This window comes from Meleagris gallopavo, chromosome 15 (assembly GCF_905368555.1).
Source record: "Meleagris gallopavo chromosome 15, MGAL_WU_HG_1.1, whole genome shotgun sequence".
NCBI lineage: Eukaryota > Metazoa > Chordata > Aves > Galliformes > Phasianidae > Meleagris > Meleagris gallopavo.
In genome coordinates this window covers 16,125,115-16,151,992 of record NC_139418.1, presented here as the reverse complement: position 1 = coordinate 16,151,992, position 26,878 = coordinate 16,125,115, and the positions used below count along the sequence as shown (strand labels likewise).

The window sequence follows — 26,878 nt, the reverse complement described above, 5'->3', positions numbered from 1 at the left end:
CCCCCTCCCAGCCTTTCATTTTTGCAGCCCACAGCCCGGACGTCTGCAGACTGTTGCTGGATACCTCCAGTATCCAGACGGGCCCATATGTGCTTTCAGTGTTTGCCAGCAAAGTGCTGGGGCTGGAATCAAACATTTCCAGGTTTTGTGTGGAAAGAATAAAATGGCAGAAGATAGATTAAAAAAAAAAGACCAGTTTCAGACAGAAAAGAGCAGAGCTGCTGCACGGTGGCGTGTGAACATTTCTGACTCCAAGGACATCCGCTGCCTTCATTTTAGAGGGTATTTATAACGATTTTGGGTGTTTTTGTCAGTTCTTACTCTGTTTTATCAGACCCCTCTGCCAGCACAGTGCACTGCAGGGTGGGCTGGAGGATGGGAGCAGGAGGGACGTGCAGTAGGGATGGGAAAGTGAGCAGTAATTGGTAAAGCACTGTGTGCCCCATTTAAAAGTCCTTGGGTTTCCCACTTATTTCAGTCTGGTTGATTAAGGCTGGAAAACCAGAGCTTGTGATGGTGAACTCTGGGACCGGGTGTGTAAATGGCCCTCTGGTCTCACCCTGCAGGGAAAGTGTTTGTGAAAAGAAGGAGAGATGGGGTTTCAGCTTGAAAACTTGTCTTATAATAGAAGAACCGAAGAAGTTAAAGATCTCATGCTCCTAATGCTCCATCCGTACGTTTTGCCATCACCCCAGCACTGAAACTCCAGGAAGATGGGACAAAAACGGAACCGCCCTATAAAGGTGTGATGCACAGAACTACAAAGTAAGCCGTGCATCCACCACCTCACACGTGGTGCTGCTCTGTCGCTGCACCCAGGAGGTTACCATCACGACAGGCACTTACCACAGCAGTCTGAAGAGCTCCTTCCCCCTGGGGAGCCCAGGGCGTTTGGTTTTGCTCTCCTCAGGCACACAATCGGTCTGTGTGCCTTCCTTGCCAAGCTTAACCAGAAGTCATTGCCGACGCTGTGAGTGAATCTCTGAAGGGAAATTTTTGTCAGTGCTAAGAAGTGAAAAACAATAGTCCAAGAGTCATAGTGGAGAGAGAGGAAGGAAATAGCCGGGCCGTAAGAAAACTCACGGGAACAAGAAAATTATGGAATACATAAAAATGCCCACAAAATATATTTAGGTGTACAACGGTTGTGTGTTTTTCCCATTGGGAGAGGTGAGGAAACGGAATTTTGCCCTGAAGAACGCGGGGTGTGTGCAGGATGGTGAAAGCTGTGAGATGAAATCCCCAGCAAGCAGCAGGGTGGGCTGCACACCCCGCAGCTCAGCTGATCTTTTCCAATTCAGGTGTTTGGAGCAGAAACATTTCACCTCCCCAGGCTGCAGTCTGTCTGTACAAATAGCAGCACGCTTCTGATTCGTAAACACAAGGCTGTGGATATTCTTATTTCTCAATAAATACAAGAGAATAAGATAAGTGGCAATGCTTTATTAGGGTAGAGTGATACAACCCAGACCAAAGGAAAGCAGATCTTCCCTTCCACAAAGACAATAGGCATCCTGCTTGACCACATCCTTTAATCCCAGCCCTGGAATTACTCCCTTGTGAAAGCTCCTTAATTGTATTTAAATACATAGGCTTTGCCATGTGGAGACGTAAGCTGTAATGCTGGTCAGCAGTTAGGATCATGACACTCATTTCCATTGTTCTCCAGGTATTTGGGAAAATAAACCTGACAACTCAAACAGCCTCTGGAATAATTGCAGCTATTACAGCCATTACCTACCCAAATTTGGGTATTTTTGGAGTGGGGAAAGCCTCATTTCGTGGGCCAGTTGAGCCAAGCAATTAAATGGGAATAGAAGCTTTTGTTCCTGTCTGGTACCTTTCGATGTTTTACTGCTGGATGTGTGTCTGCTGGCTGAGGTGCAAAAATGAAACAAACGTGTGTAAAGAGCATGGAATTGTTAGGCCATTCATTTGCTTCCCAGGTGCGGTGCCCATTTCTGCGCTGTTTTGACTGCAGGGGTGGCAGGCAGCACGGATGGGTGGCACGACGAGGTGCCTTCTGGAAGGCAGGATCAAGATTTAAAGTATCACAGATCCACGAGAACCTGCACAGCACGGACTGCGGTTACACCTGAGGCTCTTCCCAGTCACCTGCATGTGGGGAATACTGACGGATCCGTGACACCCAACTAAGCGAGCTGATAAGGGAAAACTACTCGGTTTGCTCTTCCATCTCTGGTTTAAAAAAGAGAAAGCAGGAAATAAAAAACAAGAAAAATAACCTCTTAGTAAAGAATGCTTCATGTTCCACTTCTTTTCCACTCATTTCTCCCCCACGTGGGTTTCTGTCAGGGATCGAGGAAGGTTCCCACACTGCTGGAAGCAATATTTGTGTACTGAAATTGACAAAGGATAACGTGTTCTGCCAGATGGCTTCTACAACCTCCTGACCTTCGGGACAAAAATAGCCATGGTACTTGGAAATGGCCAACATTAAGTAAAAAACCATCATTTTGATAGACATTATGGGAGCGGAGCCCTGCCCAGACCTTCGTGTCATTAGAGAGCATCTTACATCGTCCCTGTTGGGATAATAATGCGATGTTACCAATGCTGGCTTTGAAGTTCACAACCATCCGTTCAGCTGTTGCTGTGCCTGCACTGCTGGGCAAAGCGCCCAAAAGTTAAGGAATGAAGGAAATGTCCAATTTCCCCAAGTTTTTATTGGAAGGAAACACCAGAAATATCCTCCATCAGCTTGGAACGGCCACGTGAACTCCTTCGATACAACGACTGTGCCATAAAGGGCAAATGGGAGAGAACGGGAAGAAATACCAGGGAAAGGGACGAAACGAGACGAAACTTTTCTTTATTGGGAAGGAAACAGGAAAAAGCCCAAGGCGGCACAGGACGAGCGGCAGCCGCCTGCCTTGCGGGCTGCACGCGGGGCGAGGACCGCCCCCGAACCCCAGCCCGTCCTGCGCATGCGCCGCGCCGCAACCAACCCTCGCGAGCCTTCGGCCCGCACCGCTCCCGACCCGAAACCCCAGAGGGGCGTGGCTTCGCTCGGCCCCGCCCCTCCCTACTGCCCGTCCCTCGGTCTCCGCTGATTTTCTGGTTAAAGAGCCCGCTCTCGCGTTTTTCGCTCCGGGCGGGATGCGCGGTAGGCGAGCGGCGCGGCGAAACGGGACGGCGGCGGTCTGAGGGAGCCGAGCTCGGTGCCTGGAGAGCCGTGCGGGCCTCGCTCGGCCCTAGGGACTCGTCGGAAAAACCGCCGACGCGGCGACGCCGAACTCTCCGCCCGCCCGCGTGGCTTTGCGCGCTGCCAGCCGGCGGGCGGAACCGCTCGGGGCGGAGGGGCGGGCGCAGGGAGTCCCGCTCCGGCCGGTAACTTCCCGCAGCTCGGCACGGCGGGGCCGCGCCGCCGCCTGGGCCCGCGCGATGGGGAGCGGCGGCCGGCGGGAGGCAGCGGCGGCGAGGGGAGCGGGCGGCACCTGCCCGGAGCCGAGCCGCTGAGGAGCCGGGATCCGCCCGGAGCGCAGCGCAGCCCGGCGCCGCGCCCGCCTCGGCCTCGGGCCGCTCTAGGAGGCCTCCGGGGGGCGCCGCCCCGCCGCGCCGTGCCGGGGTTGAGGGGCCGCCGGCGGGGCCGGGCCGCGCGCTCCGTGCCGGGCCCGGGGACGTGCGGGGCACGGCGGGAGGATGAGCGCGGCCGTGGAGCCCAGGGTGAAACAGGCGCTGCGGAAGAAGCCGGCGGAGCGGACGCAGGAGGTGAGCGAGACCGCCCGCTTCGGGACTGAGTTTGCTGATATTTAAAACGTGACAAAATCACTTCTTCTTTTTTTTTTTTTTTTTTTTTTTTTTTTTTCTTTCCTGAATCCGTGCCCGCTGCGCGGTGCCGTTGCCCGGCGCTGCCCCGCGTGGCTCCGGGCTGGGCGCTCCTCGCGGTGCGAGCTGCCCGTGCCGCTCCGTGCCGGCCGGGGCTGCGGTTCCCGTCCTTTTAAACAAACTTCTCGCCGCGATTGCGTGCCCGCCCAGCGCTGGGTGGCACGGCGCGGGGCTGCGCCCTCCGCTCGTGGGACGTCGGATATCGGATTTGTGCCCGCTGTGCTCTGCCTTAATGATGAGCTGCCGCTGCTCCCTTTGCTGTTTCCTTCCCCCCCCTTACTGCAGACCTTTTCCCGTCTACAGAGTTCCCTCCGTTCCGCCACCCGCTGAGCCCCATTGAGGCGTTGGGTGCCCCTGTCCTGGAGGTGCCCGATGGGTCCTGGGCTTTGGGGCGAGCTGCCCATGGCAGGGGTGGCTCTAAGGGGGCTGAGAAGTCCCAGCCAACCCAACCGTGCTGTGTTTCACGTTATGGTTCTATGAAAACATGACTTTTGTATAGCTGTGTGACTTTAACCTGACAGCATTGTGATGCCTGGATGCTCGGGCCATGCATGGGCTTCACGTGGATTTGTGTCCGTGGGGAGATTCGGGTTGGATGATGTGAGAAACTTCTCCAAAGAGCAGTGAGGCACGGGCACAGCTGCCCGGGGAGATGGGGAGCTCCTGTTCTGAGGGTGTTCCAGAGCCGTGGGGATGGGGCACTGGGGGATGTGGTCAGTGTGCATGGTGGGGTGGGCTGTGCTTGGGGCTCTCGGAGCGCTTCCCCAACCTGAATGATTCTGTTTCATACCTTTGTGTAGATTTCTGGAGGTTCCCATGGACTCTTCTATCAGGGCTGTGCACAGGTTTGATTTTTGCAAAGGTGTCTCAATTCTGGAGGAATTAAAACTAATTTACTAGCCTAACTAACAGCACCTCTTAAAAATGATTTAAGAAAAATAATAATCTTAGTTCCCTTGCTGATGTGGCCCCTTTTTTGGCAGGCACTTAGAGACACCGAGCAGCCCAACTACTTGTGATTAAAGTTAAGCACGTCCCTGCAGCTTGGCAGCACTGGGGCCTCTGTTCTCACGGGGCGGGTGCTCGCAGCCAAGGAGCTTTGTTTCTTGGATCCTTTCTGTCTGTGTACATTCAGCAACCGGCCTGATCTGAGAGAGGCATTTCCCTGCCTGGAGAGCCCCGTGCACCTGGGAGCTGGGACAGCAGATGGGGATGGGGTGATAAGGGAACCGCAGGAAGTGATTGCAACAGGGATTTAATTTCTATTTGGTCACGGTGCGGAGCATCCTGGCACACCCCGTGCTGGGCAGGAAGCACAGAGCTGTGCCCAGTGTCCCTCCCTGGCTGTGTGCCGGTGACTTGGATGGGAAGCATCCAGCTGTGCACGGGCAGAGCTGTGGGCTCTGTCCTAGGAAAGCATCGCCAGCTCCTCCCATGTGCACCCATCCAGCTGCATGCAGGAGAAAACCACCCTGATTCTTTCTCAGTGGCTGAGATGTGGTGATGAGCTGGAAAAGTTCTCGTCTTGGTGGGTTTTGGTCCCCGTTGGTCCCTTCCTGCTCTTCTCCTCACTGATCCTGCAGCTCACCTGGCAGTCCCAAATTACAGGCTGGGGCTGTGCTGATTGGTGGCACTAATGTGCCTGCATCAGCTCGTGGAAAAGTACAGGTAAATAACGACGTCAGTTTTCACTTCAGGCTGCTGTGATTCTTTGTATGACTTCTAGGACTTTATCTTGACAAAATGTGTAATTTGTGAGACCTGAGGTACTAAGCAGGGAGATACTAAAACCTTTATACAACTTATTTTGGAGAATATCTTGATGGTTTGCCAAGTAAAAATTTTAATTATCGGTGCAACAACTATTTTTGTTTGGAAAAATGTCTGTTAGGGCAAGTTTTCAGCATTGTGGTAGCATTCCAGTGCTTGCTAATTGGGAAAGTGCATAACTTATGCATATTAGACATGTACACACTTGATTTTTTTTCTTTGGGTGTTGTTGCTCAGATGCTTGGTGCGTTCACATTGCTGATTTCTTGGGGAGCGGTTGTTCTGCTGACCTCCTGGTATTATAGCTAACGCTCACTGAGACCATTTGATGGCTATTTTGTTGCTCTGTGTAGCAATTTCAGTTTCCCCTTGGAACTACTCAAATTTGGGAAATCCTGGCATTTCTGTGCTTCCATGCATGGCTGTGGGGTTGTCTCACATCCCCGCTCTGTGTCGCAGGTGGGGATATTGAATGAGCAATTTGGGAGTATTTTAATAGGAGGAAATGGCCTGTTCAAAGTGCTGGGAGGGAAGGGCGAGCGTTCATGGCATGTGTGCTCTCTCATTAAAGGCTTCGCTTTTTTGAGGCCTGGAATTCCTTATCTGATCCATACGAAGGCTGTGATGTTGGTCTGTTGGGAGTGGTTTAATGCCTACAGCAGATAGGGTCTCAGTGGCTGACAGAGTAAAACAGCACGTGGTTATGCCTCTTTTTCTTCCTTCTTTTTCCCCTTTAACTCCTATGAGCACGCTGTCCTCCATCTCCAGTAGATCCCTTTCCCAATGCAGGCATCTCTCAGTTCTTTGTGACTTTGCTCTGGACGACATTGCCTTTGCATGGCCAGAAAGCTTTGCTTTTACTGGGCTTCGAAGAGTCAGAGTTTATTTTTATACTGTAAGCTCTTGTATTTTCCGAACTTTATGCTATGTCTTGTCTGGATACTTGTGATTAATGTTAATTCAACTTGATTTGGCAATACCGACTCCACCTCCTCTTCCTGTTCCCTTTTTATTAATACAGTGGAAAGGGGAAAAAAAAAAACAACTTAATTTACACCATTGTGTCATAACAGAGTCTGCTATTTGGAGCATGCATGTGATGCTTCTCGACAGCTCATACACAGAGATTTAGATCTGTACGGATCTAAATCATGCACAAATAGTGCATTGATGGGCATTATAAAATGGCTGTAATAAATAAAATACATTATTGCTGACAGCATAACAAAGGCACTCTTGTACTGTAGCACAGCTGAGCCAAACAGAGGAGAACATCTGCTTCTTGTTTCCAGAAATAACTCGTATTTTGATGTGTGTTCTTCATCCTTTTTAATAATTTTCTGTAAACTTTGTAGGTGAAGCAGTGGGTTTGGCTTTGCTCACATTGCTGCTTTCTGCAGCTCTCACTGTGCTTGTAGCAGTGCATGATGATGACAGTGTCGTTCTTGAACAGTTGTTTAGTGTAATCAGAACTGTACGCTCGCTACAAACTCAAGCTTCTTGCAATTATCCTAACCCAAAAAGAGATGCGTGTTGAATGAAGCTGCGTGTGCTGCTTCGTCTTTATGTTGTATGTTGGCTCTTCCAAAACTGACAAAGGGTGAAGATGGAAACCTGACCCTTGCCATGGTTTCCTATTGCTTAACCTCTGTCTTAGGTTTTTCCCTCTCTCTTTTTTTTGAAGTGATAAGTTCTTTTATAGCCGAGCTTTCTAAACCTTTGTCAGCAGGCAGCAGTTCTGGAGCTCCAACTGAAGAGCAGTGGTTGTGCTGTGTAAAATAGCAGATTTTTCTGTGGCTCTGTGCCACTGCTCTGTAAGGAGCTCTGTAAGGAGCTCCCAGACAGTGCACTGAAGGGCTGCACTGTGCATCCTCAGCTCCTCACCTTGCAGGGCCCCTGGGCTGGTCTGTGTGCAGCTGCAATGAAATGGGGAGAGGCATCTCAAATTCATAGAATCACAGAATGGCCTGGGTTGCAAAGGCCCACAGTGCTCATCCAGTTCCAACCCCCTGCTGTGTGCAGGTCACCAACCAGCAGCCCAGGCTGCCCAGAGCCACATCCAGCCTGGCCTTGAATTCCTGCAGGGATGGGGCATCCACAGCCTCCTTGGGCAACCTGTTCCAGTGCCTCACCACCCTCTGAGTGAAAAACTTCCTCCTAATATCCAACCTAAACCTCCCCTGTCTCAGTTTAAGACCATTCCCCCTTGTCCTATCACTACCCACCTTTGTAAACAGCCGTTCCCCCGACACAGTGGTTATCTCTGGGTTGAGAAGGAGATTGCAAATGTATCTGTACATGTTTGCAATTTACTGCTAATAAATTCCTGGTTGGATCGTTCCATGCTGTATGCTGGTTGCCCTTCTGTACTCATGACAACAATTACTGTTTGCAGTTACAAGAATATAAGCGTTGTAATATAATTATGAATACTTTACACGCAGCCTTGTGAAACAATAAGCCATGTTGGTGGCTGACAGCTCTCAGTGTCTTTGGATGGGGGAGAGCGATACTCTCTGATGGATCCTTCTCCATCTTTCATTCCAACAATCCGGGTAGAGCCAGGTCAGTGCAGGTATTGCTGGCCGGTGCAGGTGGTGTGTAGTGTCCCCTTTCTGGGGCTGGCAGCAACAGTTCTCTTCTGGATAATGAAATTATCTGGCATTGCTAATCTGTCGTGGCTGAGTACAGGATTCATGCCTTTTTGGAGTGCGAAGTCTCACTTAAAATTAGTGGCATTTTTCTGTGTTTTTTCAGTTGTTTTCTCACTTGGGGAGTACAGTTGGTTTGTCTGCTTCTTGGCCTGGCCAGAAGAGCTCATTGATGTGGTGTGGGTTTCAGTACTCTTCTGGAGACCAAGCAGTGGCTGTCAGCACAGCGAGGCAGTGGATGGTGCAGCAGTGGGGGTTTGCTGGGGCAGGTTTGTTGGAGCACAGCATGCAGCTCTTGTTCATTGCTGGCAGAAATGCACAGCCAGTGGTGTTGAAAAGAGTGTTTTGTAGCAGAGAACTTGCTGTATCAAATTGTGCTCTTTCTATCTGTTGTACTTTCCATGGAAATAATTATGAGGCATTGCTTTGGAGCAACCTACTTAGAGCACTGGAGCATCTACCAGTTTTTAACCAAATGTTAATGTGTAAATACTGCTCTGTAAGAGGCTGAATGCCTCTTAGGGATTTTTGTTTGTTTTTGACCAAGTATTGAGCTTGTTTTTGTTGTTCTTCCAGTGTTGCTCATATTAGCCTTGTGATTATTTATGTCTCGGATGCAAATACCGTTACTCTGAGTCTTGGACAGAGTGCCGTGTTTGCAGAACAGGGCGTCTGGCGTGGATGCTCTGCAGCTGTTGTCTGTCTGCAGTACCTGCAAGGGAGCTTTGCCGGTGGTTTGAGGAAATAAGTATTTTTTTCCAGCTTTCTTAACAGTTAAGGCTTGTTGAGTGCAGTCAAATTTAGATTCCAGGCAAATAAATCAGATTTCAGGACTTTGTATGTAGCCTGGCTCTGCTGAAGTGTCATTATGGCATTAATGAATAGCTGCTCCTTAAATTTCAACTCTGTCTTAACAAATGCCCTTGTACAAAGTGTTTAATATGAAACAAGTGGAGCAAATAACGGCTGTTTGTTGGGTGGTGTTTTTTTCCTTTTCTTTGTTTTTAGCATCAGTTTCCATGTCAACCCATCTTGTGGGTGAGGTGTTAGGAAGCAGCCCTGGGTAGGACTGCTGGGGCAGGAGTGAAACAGACTCAGGTGGAAATGTGAGTGTAGGTGCCTGAGCTCTTTGAGACTAGTTGCTTTTATAACAATTGTGCTGTTTTATGAGCCAGGGTTGCAGTGTTGCATTCCTGCTGCGTTCCTCGGTGTGCAGAGCCTGAGTCCCAGCAGGCTGTAACCTCCGCTCCTGTTGGCACTGCAGTATGGAGCGTCTTCACCTCCGGCCTTGTGCGAGTGGAAGGGTGCAGGTGGTGCTTCTACAGGTGATGCTTTTGGGTTGCGTGCACGGAATTTGAAGGGTCGTTCAGTGTAAGTTGGCTCCTTGGCCCTTTTCTCCTGCCTGTTCCAGCCTGCTCGGTGGTCAGCCTGAACCAGCTGAGTTTGCTGCTCGGTGCAGAATTCCCAACTGCTCTGTGCTGTGACTCACACGAATTCCTGCATGTAATGGGAAGTGTGCTATATGGAGCATGTATGTATTAAAGAGGAGATCAAATTACAGCATGCTAATAACTCCATGGACAATGGCTCGTGTGTTGGCATTGTTTGCAGAAAGTTCAGGGTTTGGGCTTGGTGCATGCAAGGCCAAAAGCTTCTTCACCATCCTTGAAAACCTCCATGGATGTTGACTCCCCAAGAGAAGGGTGTGTGTGGCACTGAGGGACATGGCTCAGTGGGCATGGTGGGCTGGGTTGGGGCTGATGTTAGAGGTTTGGTTTTTGTTGTTTTTTTTTTTTTTCTTTTTCCTAACCTTAATGATTCTACATAGCTGCCCATTTGATTGGTGGAAATGAGGTGGGGAGGAAGAACACGGTTCTGCTTTGGGGTCTCTTCAGGTGTCTCCTTTGTCTTTAGGAAGTGGTGCTGCTCCTCAGCTGATGGGCTGAGATGGAGCTGAGCCTGGGCAGCGAGGCCAGCGGTACCGTTGGGCAGGGGCTGGGCTTGTGGCTTCCTGCATGCCTTGAGATGAGGCTGTGGGATCTGAGAGTCTTAAGCCAGTGCTAGGAGAGCACAGTATTTCTCTTGTGCATCGTTAGGCAAAGAGACAAGCTGCTTTTCCCCCCCATCCCACTGTTGCTGCTCGTGGTGCATCTGAAGGAAGCAGGGCCACGCAGCTGGAGGCTTGGTGTGGCTGCACTGTGCCTCCCTGTGTACGGACAGGGATCTGTTACGTGCCATATGTCTGGTGTTTAGCTACCTTTTCAGGTATATGAATATACAACAAGCTATTTTAAAGCTATTTTCTGAGCCTCTTTCAGGTGTGATGTGTGGGGCCGGCCTGATGGGCCCCAGCCTGGGGCCTCCTGGTACCTCGCGTTCTGTGTGCCCTGGGTGCGTGCAGGGACAGCTCTGCCTGAAACTGGCTCTGATTTTCTTTTTTTTCTTTTTTTTCTTTTTTTTTTTTTTTTTCTTCTTTGCTTTGTTTTTTCAAGCTTCGCACTCTGTTACCGTCCCAGCACAGGGAAATATTCTGGTTCCATTTCATTAGCGTTGTGCCTGTTGATTCAGTGCTGGTGGGTTAGAGGAATTTGAGAAACTGGTGTGGGTGTTGGTAAGAATCCCTAATTAAATCTCTCCAGAATACATCAAGCTCTCACTCTTCCTGTGAGACGACTCTGGGAGCACTGAGTCTTCCCAAAGTCTCTCTCCTTTCACCCGCTGGTGTTCTGATGCCCATCCATCCAATTCTGTGTATTTATTTTCTGTTCCCTGTGTATTTGTGTTCTGTTCTGGCTTTCGAAGACCTGCTCAGTGGTTCTGGGGTTTTCTGGCCTTGCAGTACAGTTGTCAGCAAGGCTTTTGTAGCTGGGCTGTTACTATAAAACAGAGCCTCGCTGTTTTCACTGTGGGGCTGTTAGAGAATGCTGGAAGCTCACGCAGAGAGTATTTGTGGATCTTTCTCAAGCTGTTGGCCAAAGTGGCGATTTGCATCCCAAGACTCCCAGCTGTGAGGAGCAGAGATGACAGCAGCTTGCATCTTGATCATCTTCACAGCAAATGGAGGACTGGGGGCTCAGCAGAAAGGATTTTGCAGACTGGGTCAGGGAGTTAATCGGTAAAATATTGCAAGGCCCGTTTTTCTAAGCTGTGACGATAAGATGGCTGTAAATCTAGCTTGTAGGAGGTTGAAACAACTCCTGTTTTCTGAGTATTGCTGTCAGTGGAGACTTGTAGTGCTGCAGAGTGACAGTGTGCTCTCTTGCTGATGGGTGGGCAGGGTCGTGGCTTTGGGTGCCGGGCTGGTGAGCAGATAACTGCTCCCTGCAGCTTTCCCCTAGGAAGCTGTTTGGTTCTTTTCACAAGATAATACAGCTTCAGCATCATCCAAATCTTAAACATCCTTAAAGCAGCAAGTAGTGCATCGAGGGGGCAGAGTTTCTCAGTGATTTCCAGGGAGCATTGGAAGTGGTGTTACTCTAAGATGACTTTTCCTATCCTTGCTTCCAGTTACTGTTCCTGAAAAACTGGTTTCTCATTTTAATGGCAGCTGTGACAGCTGTAGGAGTGAAACCAGAAATTATCAGGCAGTCCTGGAATTCTTTCTTGAACTTAATTCCTTTAATGCCTGTCTTTCCTCATGCTGTGGAGTCATGCACATGCACTTAGTTACATCTGCGGAGTAATTATTTAAGAAAAAGTTGTTGTTGATGAATTAAAATTTGAATATGTAATGTAACCTTGGGGAAAAAAAAAACCCACAAAACAACCCACCCTTCTATGGTGTTATCTGAATTTAAACAATGAGTTTCAGGGACTTTATGTAGTAAGTGTTTTACAAAACTTAATCTGAGCTAAAAGACCAGCCCAGTGCCTTGTTACTAACCGTGCAATAGAAACTCCTTGGAGATGCTGGAACAGAAAGGAAGGGTGAGAAGAGGGTGTGGAGGGGGGTGGGAGAGAACTGCGAGTACTGCTGGCATTTGGAAAAGTTGCCAAATGGAAGAAAAATACATTTTTTTGTTCTGCTTTTGTTCTCCAAAACTGCAAAAGGTGGAGGGCAGGCAGTCAAAATGTGTAGGTGGTTTAATTCCTCAGAGACGGTATTAAACCCTGAAATACCACACTAACTAAAAGTCATCATAAAAAATGTAATTATTTTTAAAAGAACATCCTTCAAGTAATACAGCAAAACTCACTTCTTGTAAGCTTTAGAAGGAGTCTTTCTGTAATACTTAACTTTGACAAAACTGATTCTTGTATCGCTTTATGTAAGGCCAGCTGGGTGTCTGCAGCACAAATAAAAAATAATGCTCAGTCTTGAAGAAATAGTAAGTGTGCTGCTGGAGGAAACTGGAAGGGAAAGTGCCCACTTGTGCCCAGGCCCTGTTTCCCAGGAGGGAAGCCAGCAATACCTTGGAGCAGTCACTGAGCATCTATGGCATACTGCTGCCTTGAGCATCCATGGCTGGCTTTGTGCTGGCTGATGATGCTGTGCACACAAGTGTGCTGGTAATGCCATCCTGGGAGTGCAAAGAGCTGGTAATATCTGGGTGGAAATGAGTCTCTTAGCATTAAAAAGTGGCTTGTGGTGGTCTTGTCAGTGGCAGAGAAGCTGAATGCTCTTGAGGACTGAACATTCTGGGTCAGCTTCCAGTTTGCAGGGTTTCTTCTCTCAGACTCCACACGTGCAAACTTGTTTTTGTTGGGAAGTACATTACAGAATAGATCTGTAAAGAATAGCAGGAACACTGATGGCTCTTCTCATAAGAGGTTTGCTTTTGCCATAACGCTGCTTTGCTAATGCCTGCATTCTCACTCTAGCTATTCCTATAACTAGGAGGTTGTCTTGTTCCAGTGACCTTGGGCTTAAAGTACAGAGGGTTTTCCTCTGTCTGCTGAAACCGTGATTCACCTTGCTTCTCCTTTTGGTGATTTCAATACAGTATTTTGAGAATACTCTTAATTCAGGGAAGCATGCGCCAACTATTTGGCATCCTGTGTCTGATTTCTCTAGGTTCATTAGCTCTGCTAGTTATTGGTTATCTCTTAGCATGTTAAGAGAGCATCAAATTGTAGCAGAAAAAGTAATAAATAAATAAATAGAATTATCTCTTAATTGGGAAAAACAAGACTGTAAAATGTTGACACTTAAGCAGTCCCATCCTCCACAATCTGATGAATAAATGTTGGTCCTCTTGGTCTGCAGAGAAAGGACTTTTGCACTGTGCTGTGGGCACATACAGTTTGACTCTTTGTCCAACTGGGAATTCCTTCAGAGAGAATTCCGGGGCTGTGATAATACGTTTCACCTGGACAATTTGCATTTACAAGAGCTGGAGAGCGAGTTCTGCCTTTACTGTGTGTTGTGTGTTCAGAGCTGTGAGGCCTTGAATCACTTCTGTTGCTGGACATTGACTGGGAAGGTTTTCATGCTTTTGTCACAGCCTACTGATAGGCTGCCTTGATTTGGCCAAGTAGAAGTGGTCTTCCCAACTTGTTGCAGAGGGAGTTTCTGTTCCTATTTCCCACTTGAAGTAGGAAGGAAGCTGGCAGTCCTGTGTTAGGCTACTGACCTCCTGTCAATAAACTTGCTGCTTCCATTTGTGCTGGTAATGCTTCCTTCAGCAAACTCTCATGTAGCTGATGTTACACGTGACCCACAGGGTGGCTGCAGAAGGCCTTATGGGGTTGCTGAGCTGGTGGGGCTGTCTGGTACTTCTGCAGGAGGTGGTCCTTCCCCCCCCCGTGCTCTATAGCTGCTTTGACAGCCCAGCTTTGCTGGGAACAGAGCCTAAAGCTCCTCCTGTCCTGGTGGGTGGGTTTTCTGCCCGTTTACTGAAATAAACTGTCATTGACAGTGCTGCTGTAAATGAAGAAGTGAGAAAACGTGACAGCGAGCTGAGGGTGGGATGCAGCATGCCTGTCATTTGTGACCTGTGCACAGTTGTCCAACTGTACTCTGGAACGTGGGCCACGTTTCTTTGGCAGTTTCCAGGATCCATCTTGTGAACAGGATCTCTGCGTGTAGATGAGACTTGGATGTGAGCTCAGAGTGTGAGCTGTAAGGTGCAGGGGGCTTATTAGCATAGATTAAGAGCTGTGTGGAAGCAGTTTCCAAGGTAGGAACGTTTGGACAACTAAATTATCACGCTTCAGTATTTTCTTCTTACTGTAAGTCTGTGATTCCCAATTATTGGCTAATAATTACTTCATCTGTGAGCCACAGGTCAGTAGTTATTTGAAAATCTTCATCTAATCCAACTATATCCAACTATATCAGCATTTTGGAAGAACACTGTCTTGTCACTGCCTGCTACCAGAACCTTCTTCCATTTGAGATTTTCCTGTGCTGTGATGTCCTGTGAATTTATGCCATCCTGCCCTGCCTCCCTAAAGAAACGTTTTGACAGCATTTTTAATTGTATTTTTTCTGGCCTTAATAACAAAAGTTATCAAAAATAGCCCCATCAATGCAAGAAAGCCCACATAAGCATGCAAGTTAAAGCTTTAAGCTTAGGAAAAGCTCTGTTTTCATATCGCTGCTCTATCTATAAAATTACGACTTCCAAGACAGAAGCAACAGTGTATGTAACCCCATCTGCCCTGCAAACCTCACTGGTGGAACCTGGCTGTCCCTCTGCTGCTTTTTTTCCATCAGACAAGAGGCACCATTATGCTGTAAGTATTGCCCAAGAAAGAGGAGGCTGTGCTCGCATTTCTGACTTGCTGCACTCTGAATTTTTAGAAGCTGCATTTAGTCTTTGGTTCAGGACTCTGTGGAAGACACAGTGGTCCTTCTTACAGCTGGGCAGCCCTCATACAGAAGCGAAGGACCCACTCGTGGGTGGTGTTCACAAGTGCTGTTGGTTTTCTCTGCGCACATTGCCTGAAAGGGGCTGATGGAGCACAGCAGACCTGCAGCAAGCAGTCTGGGCAGTGCTGCGTGACTGGTGGCAGCATGACTACCTTCTTAAAAAGGCTGGAAACTTCCCTTACTTTACATCTCTCAAATCCTGCCAGTATGGCTACACAGAATTTGGAGGTGACAGCATTAAGCATTCAATATGGTGCACATTAACGATGCTTTTATTTTTTTTATTATTTTTTCCCCCTTCAAGCATTTGTCATGGGTGCTTGTGCCTTGAAGAAGGGCTGTGGGTGCCAGGTCCTGCCCCAGGAGGTGCTGCTGAGGGCTGGCTGTCCCACTGAGCACTGCTGTGCTGTGAGTGAGTGCTGCTTAAGAATATAGGTGCCCAAATTTCAGCTGTATTGGGTAAAATACCCGAGCTGCAATACAGGATCCTTCTGTTCCTCTTGGAGGGGTGTATATGTTCTCCATTTCTACTGTCACATGCACAACTGTCCAGAGATGTGTTGTAATGCTGCATTGCAGCATTCTGTTGCTGGCCCCGGCATTGCATTTCCTCACCCTGTGCCTATCTTCTTCAACATGGGCTGATGAAACAAACAAACAAACAAAAAAAAAAACAAAACCTGAGTCTTAATGCATGGCACTGCTTCTGGAAACCTGTTTGGGGCTCAGATTAAGTTAGCATTGGATGTTTTTTCATTTGCAGTGAATAATGGTAATGTAGCAAGCAGAAGTTATCTATTCAACACTGAGATACTGATGTTTAAAAGTGGGTTCATTCTATCCATAGTGAGTACTGTTGAATCTTATGGAGGAATCCCCGGGGATGTTGCATTGCAAATTGGTGGTGATTGTGGTTTCACTGGAATGGTGTAGCTGTGATTTGGCTGGTTTGAGGTCCGTGTAGGTAAGAATAAATAGCCTCTGATTTTTGGTTGCTCTGAGCTGGCTGAAGAACCTTCCATGCATCTCCTGCTCAACATGGCCCCTTAATTTTATGTTCTTATGCTTAAATGATCATTTGTAATTACTAGGGAAGATACCTGTACCCTCTCATACTACCATTGAGTGGGCTTCAAACCTTTCTTCATATACTTACATCATTAAATTTCCTCCTCAGCTCAGATCCCTTAGCTCCGTTGTGGTTTCTGATGCAGGTACTGCTGAGAACCACAGCAGCAGACCTTAAAGCAGCAGCCAGTTGTCAGCATTCTGAGTTCTGCTGCAGTGGTTTGTGTTCAGGTGTGGCAGCAGGGTAAACCTGCCTTGCTTTGTGTCCCTACAGGCAAGGGTGCTAAGAGCTACTGATTCACCTTTTTTCTGTTAAGGATGTGTGTGTATACACATACAGAAGTGCTAACATACCTGTGTGTTGTTGGAGCTGTATTAGAATGTAACTATCAGGATCAGCATTCAGATAATCGCAGCTTCTCTCTGGGACAGAATGGTGGTTGCTCCCCATGTGTTGGGTCCTCCAACAGGGCTCAGGAGGAGCTGCTGCTCGGCACCTTGCTGCTTTCCTTCTCATCTCTAATGGCATTACTGTGGGTACGAAGGAGATTGACTTTCTCTTTTACTCCTTCGCTGGTTTAATTGAAAGAGGTTGTGAGAGAGCTTTACTTTTCATGCAATGCTTTGTTTGCAATTGCCATCTTCTCTTTTTTGCCCCCAACCTCTGCTGATGCCTTGTCATTAATGATGAATGAAAACACAGTATTTTAACTGGAAGCAGTGTGATGACTTTAATACTGTCCCGGTGTACCAAGCTGTTTTGAGACAGTTTGCAGAGCTGGGTTCCTCTCCATTGCCCGCATCTGAGCAGGTGACTCAAGTTACAATATTGGTAAGAGATCTCATGTTGACTTCAGTATTATTTATTACGCAAAACTTAATTTCCTTACAGACATTATCTTTGCTTCCTTGATTTCACAAAGAAATACTTAATGATATATGACAAAATCATAGATACACTGTTATAAAAACTACATGTTATACTTACCCATTTATGTAAAACTCCTGGCGTTAATTTATAGGGAACTAACTGCATTGAAGTGTTTTTGTTCAACCTGCTAGTCTTTCTAACAGAGCTTAGTGACGGATGTTTGGTGTAGATGGAGCAGTGAATGTCATTGCTGCTGAGTTCAGCTCCAGCAGGGCAGAGGGGGAAGCAGCAGCAGCAGCAAATCCTCTGCTGGATGAGCAGAGCCACACCGTGTGCTGAGGTGCTTGGTGGAACAAGCTGTGTGCAGGCACTCAGAGCTGTCAGTAATGGACCTTCAGATTTCATCATCTGCTTCCTTTCTCCTTGTCCCCGGGTTCCTGTGCCAAATTTTTTATAAAATAACCTCTTCCTCAGCGTTTCGGAATTCAGGCCCTCCCTACCTGATTCTCTTTTTTTTTCCCCTAGTGCTTTCAAACCTGTTCCTCTTAGTTTCACTGTGAAGCAGGCAAACAGGTGTCTTTGGGGCTGGGACAAAGCCTGTTTAACCCAAGTACTGCTATTTGGGGGCAGCGGGTAGTGACAAGCAGTGAGCTGCTTGGCTAGGAAGTGTGGGTTGACCTGGAAGCCTGAAGGCTCTCCTTTCACTTGTTGGCTTAGTGCTGCTCTTGAGTTCTTTAGTTTCTTACTGAATGACACTTGATAGGACCCCCTGCTCCTTGGTAGGTGTGAGTGTTGTGACTAATTCTGGGCATTCTGAGCTTCCCATGCGATTGAGCTGTGAGCTCAGCTTGCTTTTGGTTTTCTGAGCTCAACATAAAAATCTGAAAGTTGTACTAAAACTGAAGTAATGAGTGCATGGTAGCTTTACAGCAGTGTTTTCCTTAAAGGAGCTTTCCATACTGCACGTGTGTTCTGAGCCTTGATAAGAGCCATGCATCAGATACCCACAGCCCTTTGAGCTGCTGCCTTGGAGCTGTGCTGTTTGATGCTCCTGGCTCTGCAATTGGGGCCTCAGGATCTGCTCTGCAAAACCCAAAGGAAGTTTTTACTCTTTCTTCCCTCTTGTGCAAAGCGAGGGCTCCAGAAGTGCTGACTCAGTGTGATGAAACAGCAATAAAAACAATAATAAAAAATAAATTCCCTCCCTCATTCTTCAAGTGTTTTTCTTTCTACCAGAGTCTTCTATCATCACGGTCCAGGGTTCATGGGTGGAGGCTGTTTATCTGTTCTGGGTGGGGGAGTTGCTGGGGAGCAGAGACACTTTTTGTTTTATTTCCATGTAGAAGAACTTTGCTTTATTTTTTTGGTTTTCTTTTTTCTTTTTTTTCCCTGGAAATGAGCAGTCGCATGGCAATGCTTTCTGTCTACAAGTAAGCTGTAGTGGTGGCTCTGGGGCCTCTGTTCTTAAAGCAGATCTGTCTTTTTCAACTTGTCTTAAGGATACTTCTATTCCTAGGGGTGAAATGTAATTCTGAAGTCTGCCTGGGGCCATGCAAGTGCATTTAAGACATAGGAAACTGTATGAGCGCCTTTGAGAGACGCGCTGCGTTTGCAGAAAGAAAAACCAATCCAGGGCCTGCAAACGTTACTTCTGACAGCCCAGAAAAAAACTGAAGCCAGATTTTTAGTTTCCTATTGGTGGCTGTGCATTAACTCATGCTGTCAGTTGTACTTCCTGGATTCACAGCAGAAATGCTGTCCCTTGTATCTGTTCCTGCTGGATGAGGGTGGCACAGTGGGCAGGAGCAGTGTGTGCCAGCCGGGCCGCGTGGGGGTGGAACAGCCCTGGATGTTGCCCGGTGTCATGTCCTAATGTGGCCAGTACCTGGAGCTGTCTGATAGATGGGTACGTGAGGAGGCTGCCCCTTGGCCACCTGAAGCTGTTCTGTTGTCTGCCTGCAGTGATGCTGTGCTATAAAATCATCGTAAACAGTTTGGGGCTTTTTAGCAAGATCCTAGGAAAGCTCAGCTTTTCTTAAATAAACGCCCGGAGTGAGCAGACTGCTAATTGAGACCGGGGAGGTTTCGCTTGTTGCTCTTCTTTAGAGAGAAGATTTCTTCATGAAATACATTCTGCTTTCTTCCTGAGTAATGCTGTGTAGCTCTGAAGCAGCTGAACCAGTTCACTTCACACAGATGTCACTGGGAGCAGGCTGAGCAATTCAAGGCTGCTGCTGTGTTGGACAAGAGGCACTTCAGGCTGGCTTTTGGATTTTCTGGTATTTCTTGCATCAAGTGGTGTGACGTGCTTTGCTCCTTAGTAGTGCTCCTTCAGCTGTGCTGTCTTGTGCAAATGCTGTGTGATTGAGTGATCCATCTTTTCTCCCTACTAACGCCTAAGCTTTGTGTATCCATTTCTTTTAAAGGCCACTAGCTAAGCAGGAGGATGCTTTAAAGGGAATTGCTGCTCTTGGTGTGCTGCCCAGCTGTAAGGAAGAACCCAAAGGCAGTATTATTTTACGTGTAAACATTAATAAAGTTAAATAGCCTTGCCACAAAGCAGGGCACGTACTGGTGGGGGCCAGGAGCAGCCATGCCCTGTCCTGTCGTGGTCCCCCAGCCAAGGGATGGCTTTGTTCCCATGTGAGGGACAGAGCTGGGCGCGTCCTGGGGTCAGTGCCTCTGCCACAGCGATCTCTGAATATATGGAACGTGGGTTAGGCAGCTCGAGAATGTTTCTGTGTTTTTATTTCTAGTGTTACAGCATCAGGAAAGAATTTGGGAGGACTATTTTTACAATTGGCCTTAAACAGGGAGTAAAGGAAACGGTGCGGATTCCAGCCTTCGGTGAAGTAACAGGAAGGGAAGCAATGAAAACCATAAACCATGCTGAGCAACATTTCCTCTCTTCTGCTGCACCCCCTACAGGTGACAAAGTCTGTATTGAGGCTGATGGGATTCCTAATGAAAGATGCATTCAATCTATATAAGGAGCCTGCTGAATCACTGCAGGGTGAGGCAAGGCAGGCTGGAGGAGAGCTGCTGGCAGCTTGCTGTCTGTTTCCCAAGAACTGCTTTTGTTTGCTTTACTGAAATCTAGACATTTTAAATAACTACTTTAATTCAGACGTTCAGCTGTTGTCCCAGAGTATGTCAAAGCCCTTAACCTCATACCAGTTTATTCATTGAAGGCATCTGAAGCCCAGAGCACTGGGTTGGTGCTGCATGGTGTTCCAGGTGTAGCTGTGATGGGGACTCCTTCCTCAGCCCTTGTGTGCAATGTGCTGGGCAGTGCTAGAAGGGTTGTAGAGGGATTTATGGCTTCCTCAGTTTCCTTGGTACCTCTGTGACTGCTGAGGATGGCTCTTGGGGTGATTTATCAGAATGCACAACAATGAGGTCATGTTGGAACTGTTTACTCTGCTTTCCTTCGAAACAGAACAGATTTCCTGCTTGGTGTTTTAAAATGACTACGTGTTACTGGAACACCTGGCTGGGGTCACATCATGCAGAACATCAGCTTTTTGTTTGATGTTTACTTCTGATGCAGTAATTTCATCCTCGTTCCAAAGTTCCACCCTTAGCACCCCAAGAGGGTTTGGAAACCTTATTACCACCCTACAGCATGTGAATGTGCTTCTTACAGAGCGCAGTTGTGCTGGCTGAGCTGTGGTTGGTTTGTTTGGAAAACGCTGAGAGCAGAACTCTGTAGGTGAAACCCTCTTGCTCTGTCCCTGGATCCTCCATCCCAACCCCTACAGCTTCTCCATGGATTGAAGGGCGAAGGATGTGATACAGCCTCAGGCTGCCTGGGTGGCAGGGGCACTCCTTACTGAGAGTGGATGTTAAGCTGTTGAAAGTTAACTCAAACTCAAAGAAGGCTGTGAAATCCCTTTGTCCTTAGGACAGGGGTGAGCTGTGCTTCAGCAGCTTTCCTGGGTGAGTAACAGTGTGCGGGCGGCGCTGCGGCACGCTGGGGAGGTGCCCATAGCACAGGGATTGCTGCAGCATCCGCATCCCAGCCCCCATGGCTCTCAGGCTCATCCTGGCAGCGTTCACAACCACTGCTTGCTGCTCCTTGCCCCTTGTAATGTCACTTGGGTGGACAGAAAACATGGGCAGATCCCTCCATAAGGAAACCAGGGCGGGCAGCTGTCTGTTGAAGACTGAAGAGCGTGTTGGGGTGTACTACTTAAAGGATGTTTTAGTTTCAGGGTGATTAAAAGCTCTAAAAATGCACATTACAAAATAAAAAAATAAAAAAAAAAACCCCAACAACTTGGATCTTGGTCCATGTGCAAATGGTGGAATTGCTTTATTGTTAACAGTCATTTCATACATTGGCAGAGATTGCCCGCAAGCTCTTAGGGAGTGCTCTGAGTTCTGCTCCTGTGCCATTTATTGTTGCACTTTGAGATCATTGCTTTTATGGCACTTTCTGCCATGGCTGTCTGCAGGAGTGATCTCTGCCCTTTGTGCTGTGGTTATGTGTTGGTCTGGTGCTGCAGCTCACATCGGGTTTTTAAAGTAACCGCTCCTGATCTCATGCTCAGTTTTATGGAGAGGAGCTGCCCTGCTCCGGGGCAAAGCTGCCCTGAGGATGTGGTCACTTCTTGGAGATGCAGCCTGAGCGATGCAGGAGCACCAGCTCTGTGCACACAGCTTAAACAGCTCATAGCAGTGGTGGTGGGCAGCTGTTGTTGCAGTGAGGCTGGGCGGTGGGAAATCCTAGCTTTGTAGATATGAATGTTAAGCATTCAGGCCTTCTGTTTAACTTTCATGGGTTTGGTAATGACATTTAAAAAGGAAAAAAAGTGGGAGTTTTATTGGTTTTACGTGGCCTGCAATTACATTTGACCTTTCATTTGGTACAACAGTCCGTATCCGCTATATTTCTAAACACTGGATATTAAGCCAAAGAACTTTCCTAAAGTAAACCCACTGTAAATTTTTGTGCTAGCATTGATATTGATTTCTCTTTTGCAAATGCTGTATAAATGCAGTGCTGGAAATCTCAGAGCATATTTTCTGAGGCTGAGCTGGAGAGTCAGTGGTATATAACAATGTGCTGTGTGTGTCAAAGCCAGCAGCCCACCTGCTCAGGACAGAAACCCAGGTGAGGAATGGCCCTGGTGAGCTTCCCTTGACGTGTGGTCTGTACCAACAGCACAGATATTTTGGTGAATAAAGAGAATTCTGTGCAGAGAGGAGCTCAAACTGCTGTTTCTCCTAATTACCCATTCTGCATAAAGTCCTGTCTTTCACGTGGAATCATCTGCACGTTGGAATATTGTTGCTTCAAGAAAGTTGGTTCTGTCCGTGGCTGCTGACGGGTGGCTCTGTGATGCTGAGCCCTCGCAGCAGGAGGAGGGAGAGGAATCCAAACCTGTGTGCTCTGTGCCTTTGTCAGAGTGTGCTGGAGGAGCTGCTGGCGCTGGGCTGAGCCAGAGGCCTGTTGTGCTGCAGCTGGGTCTGAGATGGATGCAAAATGTCACTTGTACCGTGTTATGGAAAGGTGCTGTAGCCCTCTGCACTGCGGTGGCTGTGCTGTATGGTTTAGGTTTTCTCACGTTCTTTGCTATTAGCAAAGCATTTTTACAGAATTGCCTAATCTCTCCCCTCTTTAAAACAGGTGTTAAAACATTTCAGTGGTGCTATTCATCCAATATGAGAAGTCATACTGCTTGTTATAGTGCGTTTGCTGCGGTATCCATTCATGTACATCATATTTTCAGAGGTATTTTAATAGCAGGCTGCTTCAAAGCCTTGCTCAGGTAACTGTGCAGCCATTGCTGCAGCAGCTGAAGTGTGAGCATTCTGTGCATCCCAGCTGGGCTGCTGAGCTGGGCTGTGAGCATCGATACAATTTCTTATGAGGCTGTGGAACTTAATTCGGTATTGGAGAAAGTAATGCAGAAGTGATTAGATGCTGTGAATGAAATTACTCACATCTTTTTTTTTATTATTATTTTTCTCTTTTTAGGACTTAAATACTATCTACTCCTTCCTTCATGGGCTGGACATACTCTCACACTTCAGGGAGCATCAGCTGAGGTAAAGTACTGTGGAAGTGGAGCTGTGTGCCACAGGTGCTGTCGGGATGTGTGTTGTGGAGGTGAGCAGGGGTTTCTCTGCCTGCACGTAGAGGTGGCAGAACGTGAGCTGTGTCACTGCAGTGCTGTGTGAGTGCAAGCTAATGAGCTCTGCTGACAATGAGGGCAGGGCTTACTGCCATTTGTCTGCAAGGGATTGTGTAGGAAGTACCCCATGTTAGCTCCGGGTTGCAGATGCCTTTGACTGTTTCAGACATCCAGATGATCTCAGAACACACAAAATGGAAGGCCAACAAAGGCACAAAAAGTGCGTTGGAAGTATTTTAGTGCCTTCAGTTCTGTTGCTATGGCTAATTCCAACGTGTAGGAGTGATTTAAGCACTTAGAGAACAAGCTGAACGTTATCTATTTGCTTAATGAAGAACACCGTAATAATTTGAATTTTCTGGTGAAGCACATCCTTTATTTAGAACAAAAATAGTTGAGTTTGAGGTCTTAAAGCCTTAAAGCGATTCTGCTGAAATGTGGTGATTAATGGCTTATGATCTTTGGGGATTACCATTGAAATTAAATGTCATCTTCTCCTTCAGAATAATGTCATCCAGCGCTCGCTATGAGAGGTACAAAGGCAACCAAGTTCTCTTTTGGTAAGTACACATATTGCTGGTGGGAGTTCTCCAGCAGAAGTGTAAACAAAACCGCTGTAATGCATGCTGTAATACATCGTTTCCTCTTTTAGCAGTTGTAGATACAAGGCTTACAACACATCAGCTTGGTCAGGCTGGCCAAGAGCTTTGACAAGAGCTGGGGGTAGCAGTGCTGGTGCCTGGGTGGTGCCCACCAGCTGGCAGCACGGCTCCATTGGCAGCTGCGGTGTGGCTGTGTGCACCAAGAAAGCAATGCAAAAAAGCAGGCTGGGCTCCTCAGGAGGGGCTGGCAGCAGTGGTGGCACCTCGGGAGGAGCGGGGACTGGTGGCAGTGGTGGGGATGCTCAGCAGGTGGCACTCTTCCCCTGGCGCTGGCTGCCGAGCACGAAGCCATCGCTTTGCTGGGATGACACTTTGTGTAATGTGTTTTTGAGCTGCTGTAAAGAGAAGGTCGATAGCAATGATTTCTGGTGCCTTTTCTTACAGTTCGGAAACTATTGCAAGATGCTGGTACATACTGCTTTCTGGGTCTGTGCTCATGAAGGACTCCATGTTTTTACCACCTTGCAGGTAGGTGAAATTGTAGTTGGTTGTTTTTTCCAGGTCAAGTCAAGATCTGTTTTCAAACCAATGTTGATGCTACTGTAACTTTTTTTTTTTAATACAATTTTTAAGATCATTTTTTCTTTTTTTTTTTTTCCCCGAAGTTGGGCAGTGGCCAAAAATGTTCTGCTAACTTCATTTAAATCCCTTCCACCCTTCGTTCATTAACACCAACCACCAAGTCTTGCCTGGCTGAATTTTTTTAGTTTGAGAGAATTTGTATTTGGCTTATTAACTCAGGGGCCTTTTGAATCACTCCTTCTCCATGACTGTTTTTTTGTAAAGGTCCTTGTCTCAAAAACACTGCTGTAGATCATGCAGTTTCTGTCCTTGGTTTGAGGCTGTATTTTAATGGCTTCTGTGATTTCTGTGTGAAGGAAGTGAATAGAGGCCAGCAGTGTTGGTTCCCGAGAGCTGCAGCACAGGAAGTGCTGGGATGTGCTTGAACTGAGGCTTGATATCTCACTTGAGCTGGACCTTGCTGTGCTGTGATGCTGTGCTTGACCTTGTGCATCACGCAGTGTTTGTTTCATTGTATCTTGAAAGTGTGCTGCTAGGATAGGCAGGAGTGCTTAAAAAAAAAAAAAAAAAGGTTGTGTGATGGGCTCCATCTCCTGCCAGCAACTGAGCTGGAGTCCAGCAGTGCCAGAAGTGAGGATGTAACAAGCTGAGATTTACTTAAAGCCTATATGAAGATAGTTGTTTTTCTGAATTTGTGGCATGTGTCACATAACTACATCATTAAGTTTCTTTTTTTTAAAGAAGAAAAAGAATTCTGCTGTTGCTAGTTTACAGCATTACAGCTATATAATGGGTAATGAGGAAAAATAGCTGCTAGATAGAAAAGGGGTCACAAATTTCTGTTATGTGAACTACTGGCAAGTTATGGCTTAAATGGTGTAGCTCTTGGGATGTGTTGTCCACTCTTGCATTGAGAGCACATGAAAGGGATCACACTCCTCTTTCAAATAACCAACCTGTTCCCTGCCTGTGTTTTCATTTTACTGGAGGAGGAAAAATGAAGAATTGAAATTCAAGTGGATGTTTGATATGCTGAAGGTTTGGAGTGAAAACGCAGACATGTACAATTAGACAAACTAAAAGGATAGCTAATTAGTGAAGAGTTAAGGTGAGCAAAAAGATGTTGAAACTATCTGAATCTTTTTGTTTCCCCCAAAGCTTTTGACTTTGGTGGCACCAACCAACCAGTCCCGCTTGGTCCTCCTGGAGCCAGGATCTCAGATGGAGAAGTGAAGTATGATAATGTTTGGTTGCTTTCCTTGGTCTGAATGCCTCATGTAACACTTTTGTAGTTGAGGGATTTGTAGTCACCAATGCTCTGCAAGCTGTTTTCAATGAAAGAGTGCTTGGATTATGTAGTACTATTCTTTTCGTAACTATAATTAGCACTGTTTAATTACATTTAAGGAAACATAAGGTGTTATGGATTATTCCTTGTCCCTAGCCAAGTCATTCTGTAAGGAGGCTCAAATTTGTGTCTCTAAGAAAACATAGCATTGCCTTCATTCTCATCCCCTTGGGTATTACAAAAAAATGCCCCTTTTGATAGGACACAAAAAAGCATCATTTTCTTCCTTGCTTACTTCTCTTTTGTTGTTTTTGCTTAAGCAGTAACAGTGGAAATGGCCCAGAGTGCATCATGAGGTGTGAAGCATCTTCTCAAGAATAGAAAAGCTATTTCAAACTTTGAATAGGAAGTTGGTAACAGTAATGACAATTACCTGACTTCCTGAATTGATTATGTTGCTGGTGTGTATGTGCTTGGTTTTTGTTTTTTTCTTCCAGAATCTCTCAGTGCATTTTAGTATTGCTTTGATTTTTTTTTTTTTTTAAAGAAGAAAAGTGCCTAACCAACCCTAGTAATATTGTTTGCCCTAAAGAAAGGCAGAGAGTTTGGTTTTAAAAGACAGGACATCTGTCCATTCAGGTAATTCATTTTTGGATAAGGAGCTCGATGCTATGCACTTTCTGCCTAATGAGCATATGATGCTATACCTGCATATCAGTGACATAAACTGTATGGAAGAAAACATTGCTCAGTATACTGATGCATCTGTGCTGCTTTAAATAAATAAATAAATAAATAAATAAATAAATTAAATCATCCTTGAAGTGTTCTGTGATGCTGAAGGGAGTGGAGATGTCCTTCCAGCCAGCAGCCTTTTTGGAAGGCATCCTGCTTAGCTTTCAGCTATTTGATTTGTGTGGTCTGGAATAAATGTGTCAACACATGAGCAAAGATGAGAGAGGTTGGAGAGAGGTGTCATCTGCACAAAAGTGATGCAGGATGGTGTTAAATGTAAGGCCTTCCCTTGAGGCATCCCTGGGGAAAATGGGTGAGGACCAAAATAGAATCCTTAATGTGTGGCAGGCTATAAATACCAGGGATGAGAAATTAGGCTTTATGGAGACCTCCTAGTGCTCTGAAAAGGTCATGAGCCAGGCTGGAATAGTTCTCATTTTGAAAGAACTGGGTGGACAGAAGCATCTACTGTGACAGATAATAGTCAGCAAATGGATTTCAGTTGGCA

At 46.9% G+C, this 26,878-nt stretch overlaps 1 protein-coding gene across 6 annotated transcripts in view; it reads left to right on the top strand.

Moving 5' to 3' along the window:
- The first annotated feature begins 3,049 nt into the window (after positions 1-3,049).
- RAPGEF6 (Rap guanine nucleotide exchange factor 6) overlaps positions 3,050-26,878 on the top strand; it is a 106,802-nt gene continuing 82,973 nt past the window's right edge. For 2 of the 6 annotated variants that reach the window (XM_085237023.1, XM_085237022.1), the window contains exons 1-4: positions 3,050-3,732; positions 23,007-23,077; positions 23,667-23,723; positions 24,210-24,293. In XM_085237023.1, coding sequence (XP_085093149.1) covers positions 3,664-3,732; positions 23,007-23,077; positions 23,667-23,723; positions 24,210-24,293 — 281 coding nt within the window. In that variant the 5' untranslated portion in view covers positions 3,050-3,663. The remainder of the gene's footprint in view (positions 3,733-23,006; positions 23,078-23,666; positions 23,724-24,209; positions 24,294-26,878) is intronic. The other 4 variants (XM_085237019.1, XM_085237017.1, XM_085237021.1 and 1 more) reach the window with 2 other exon arrangements.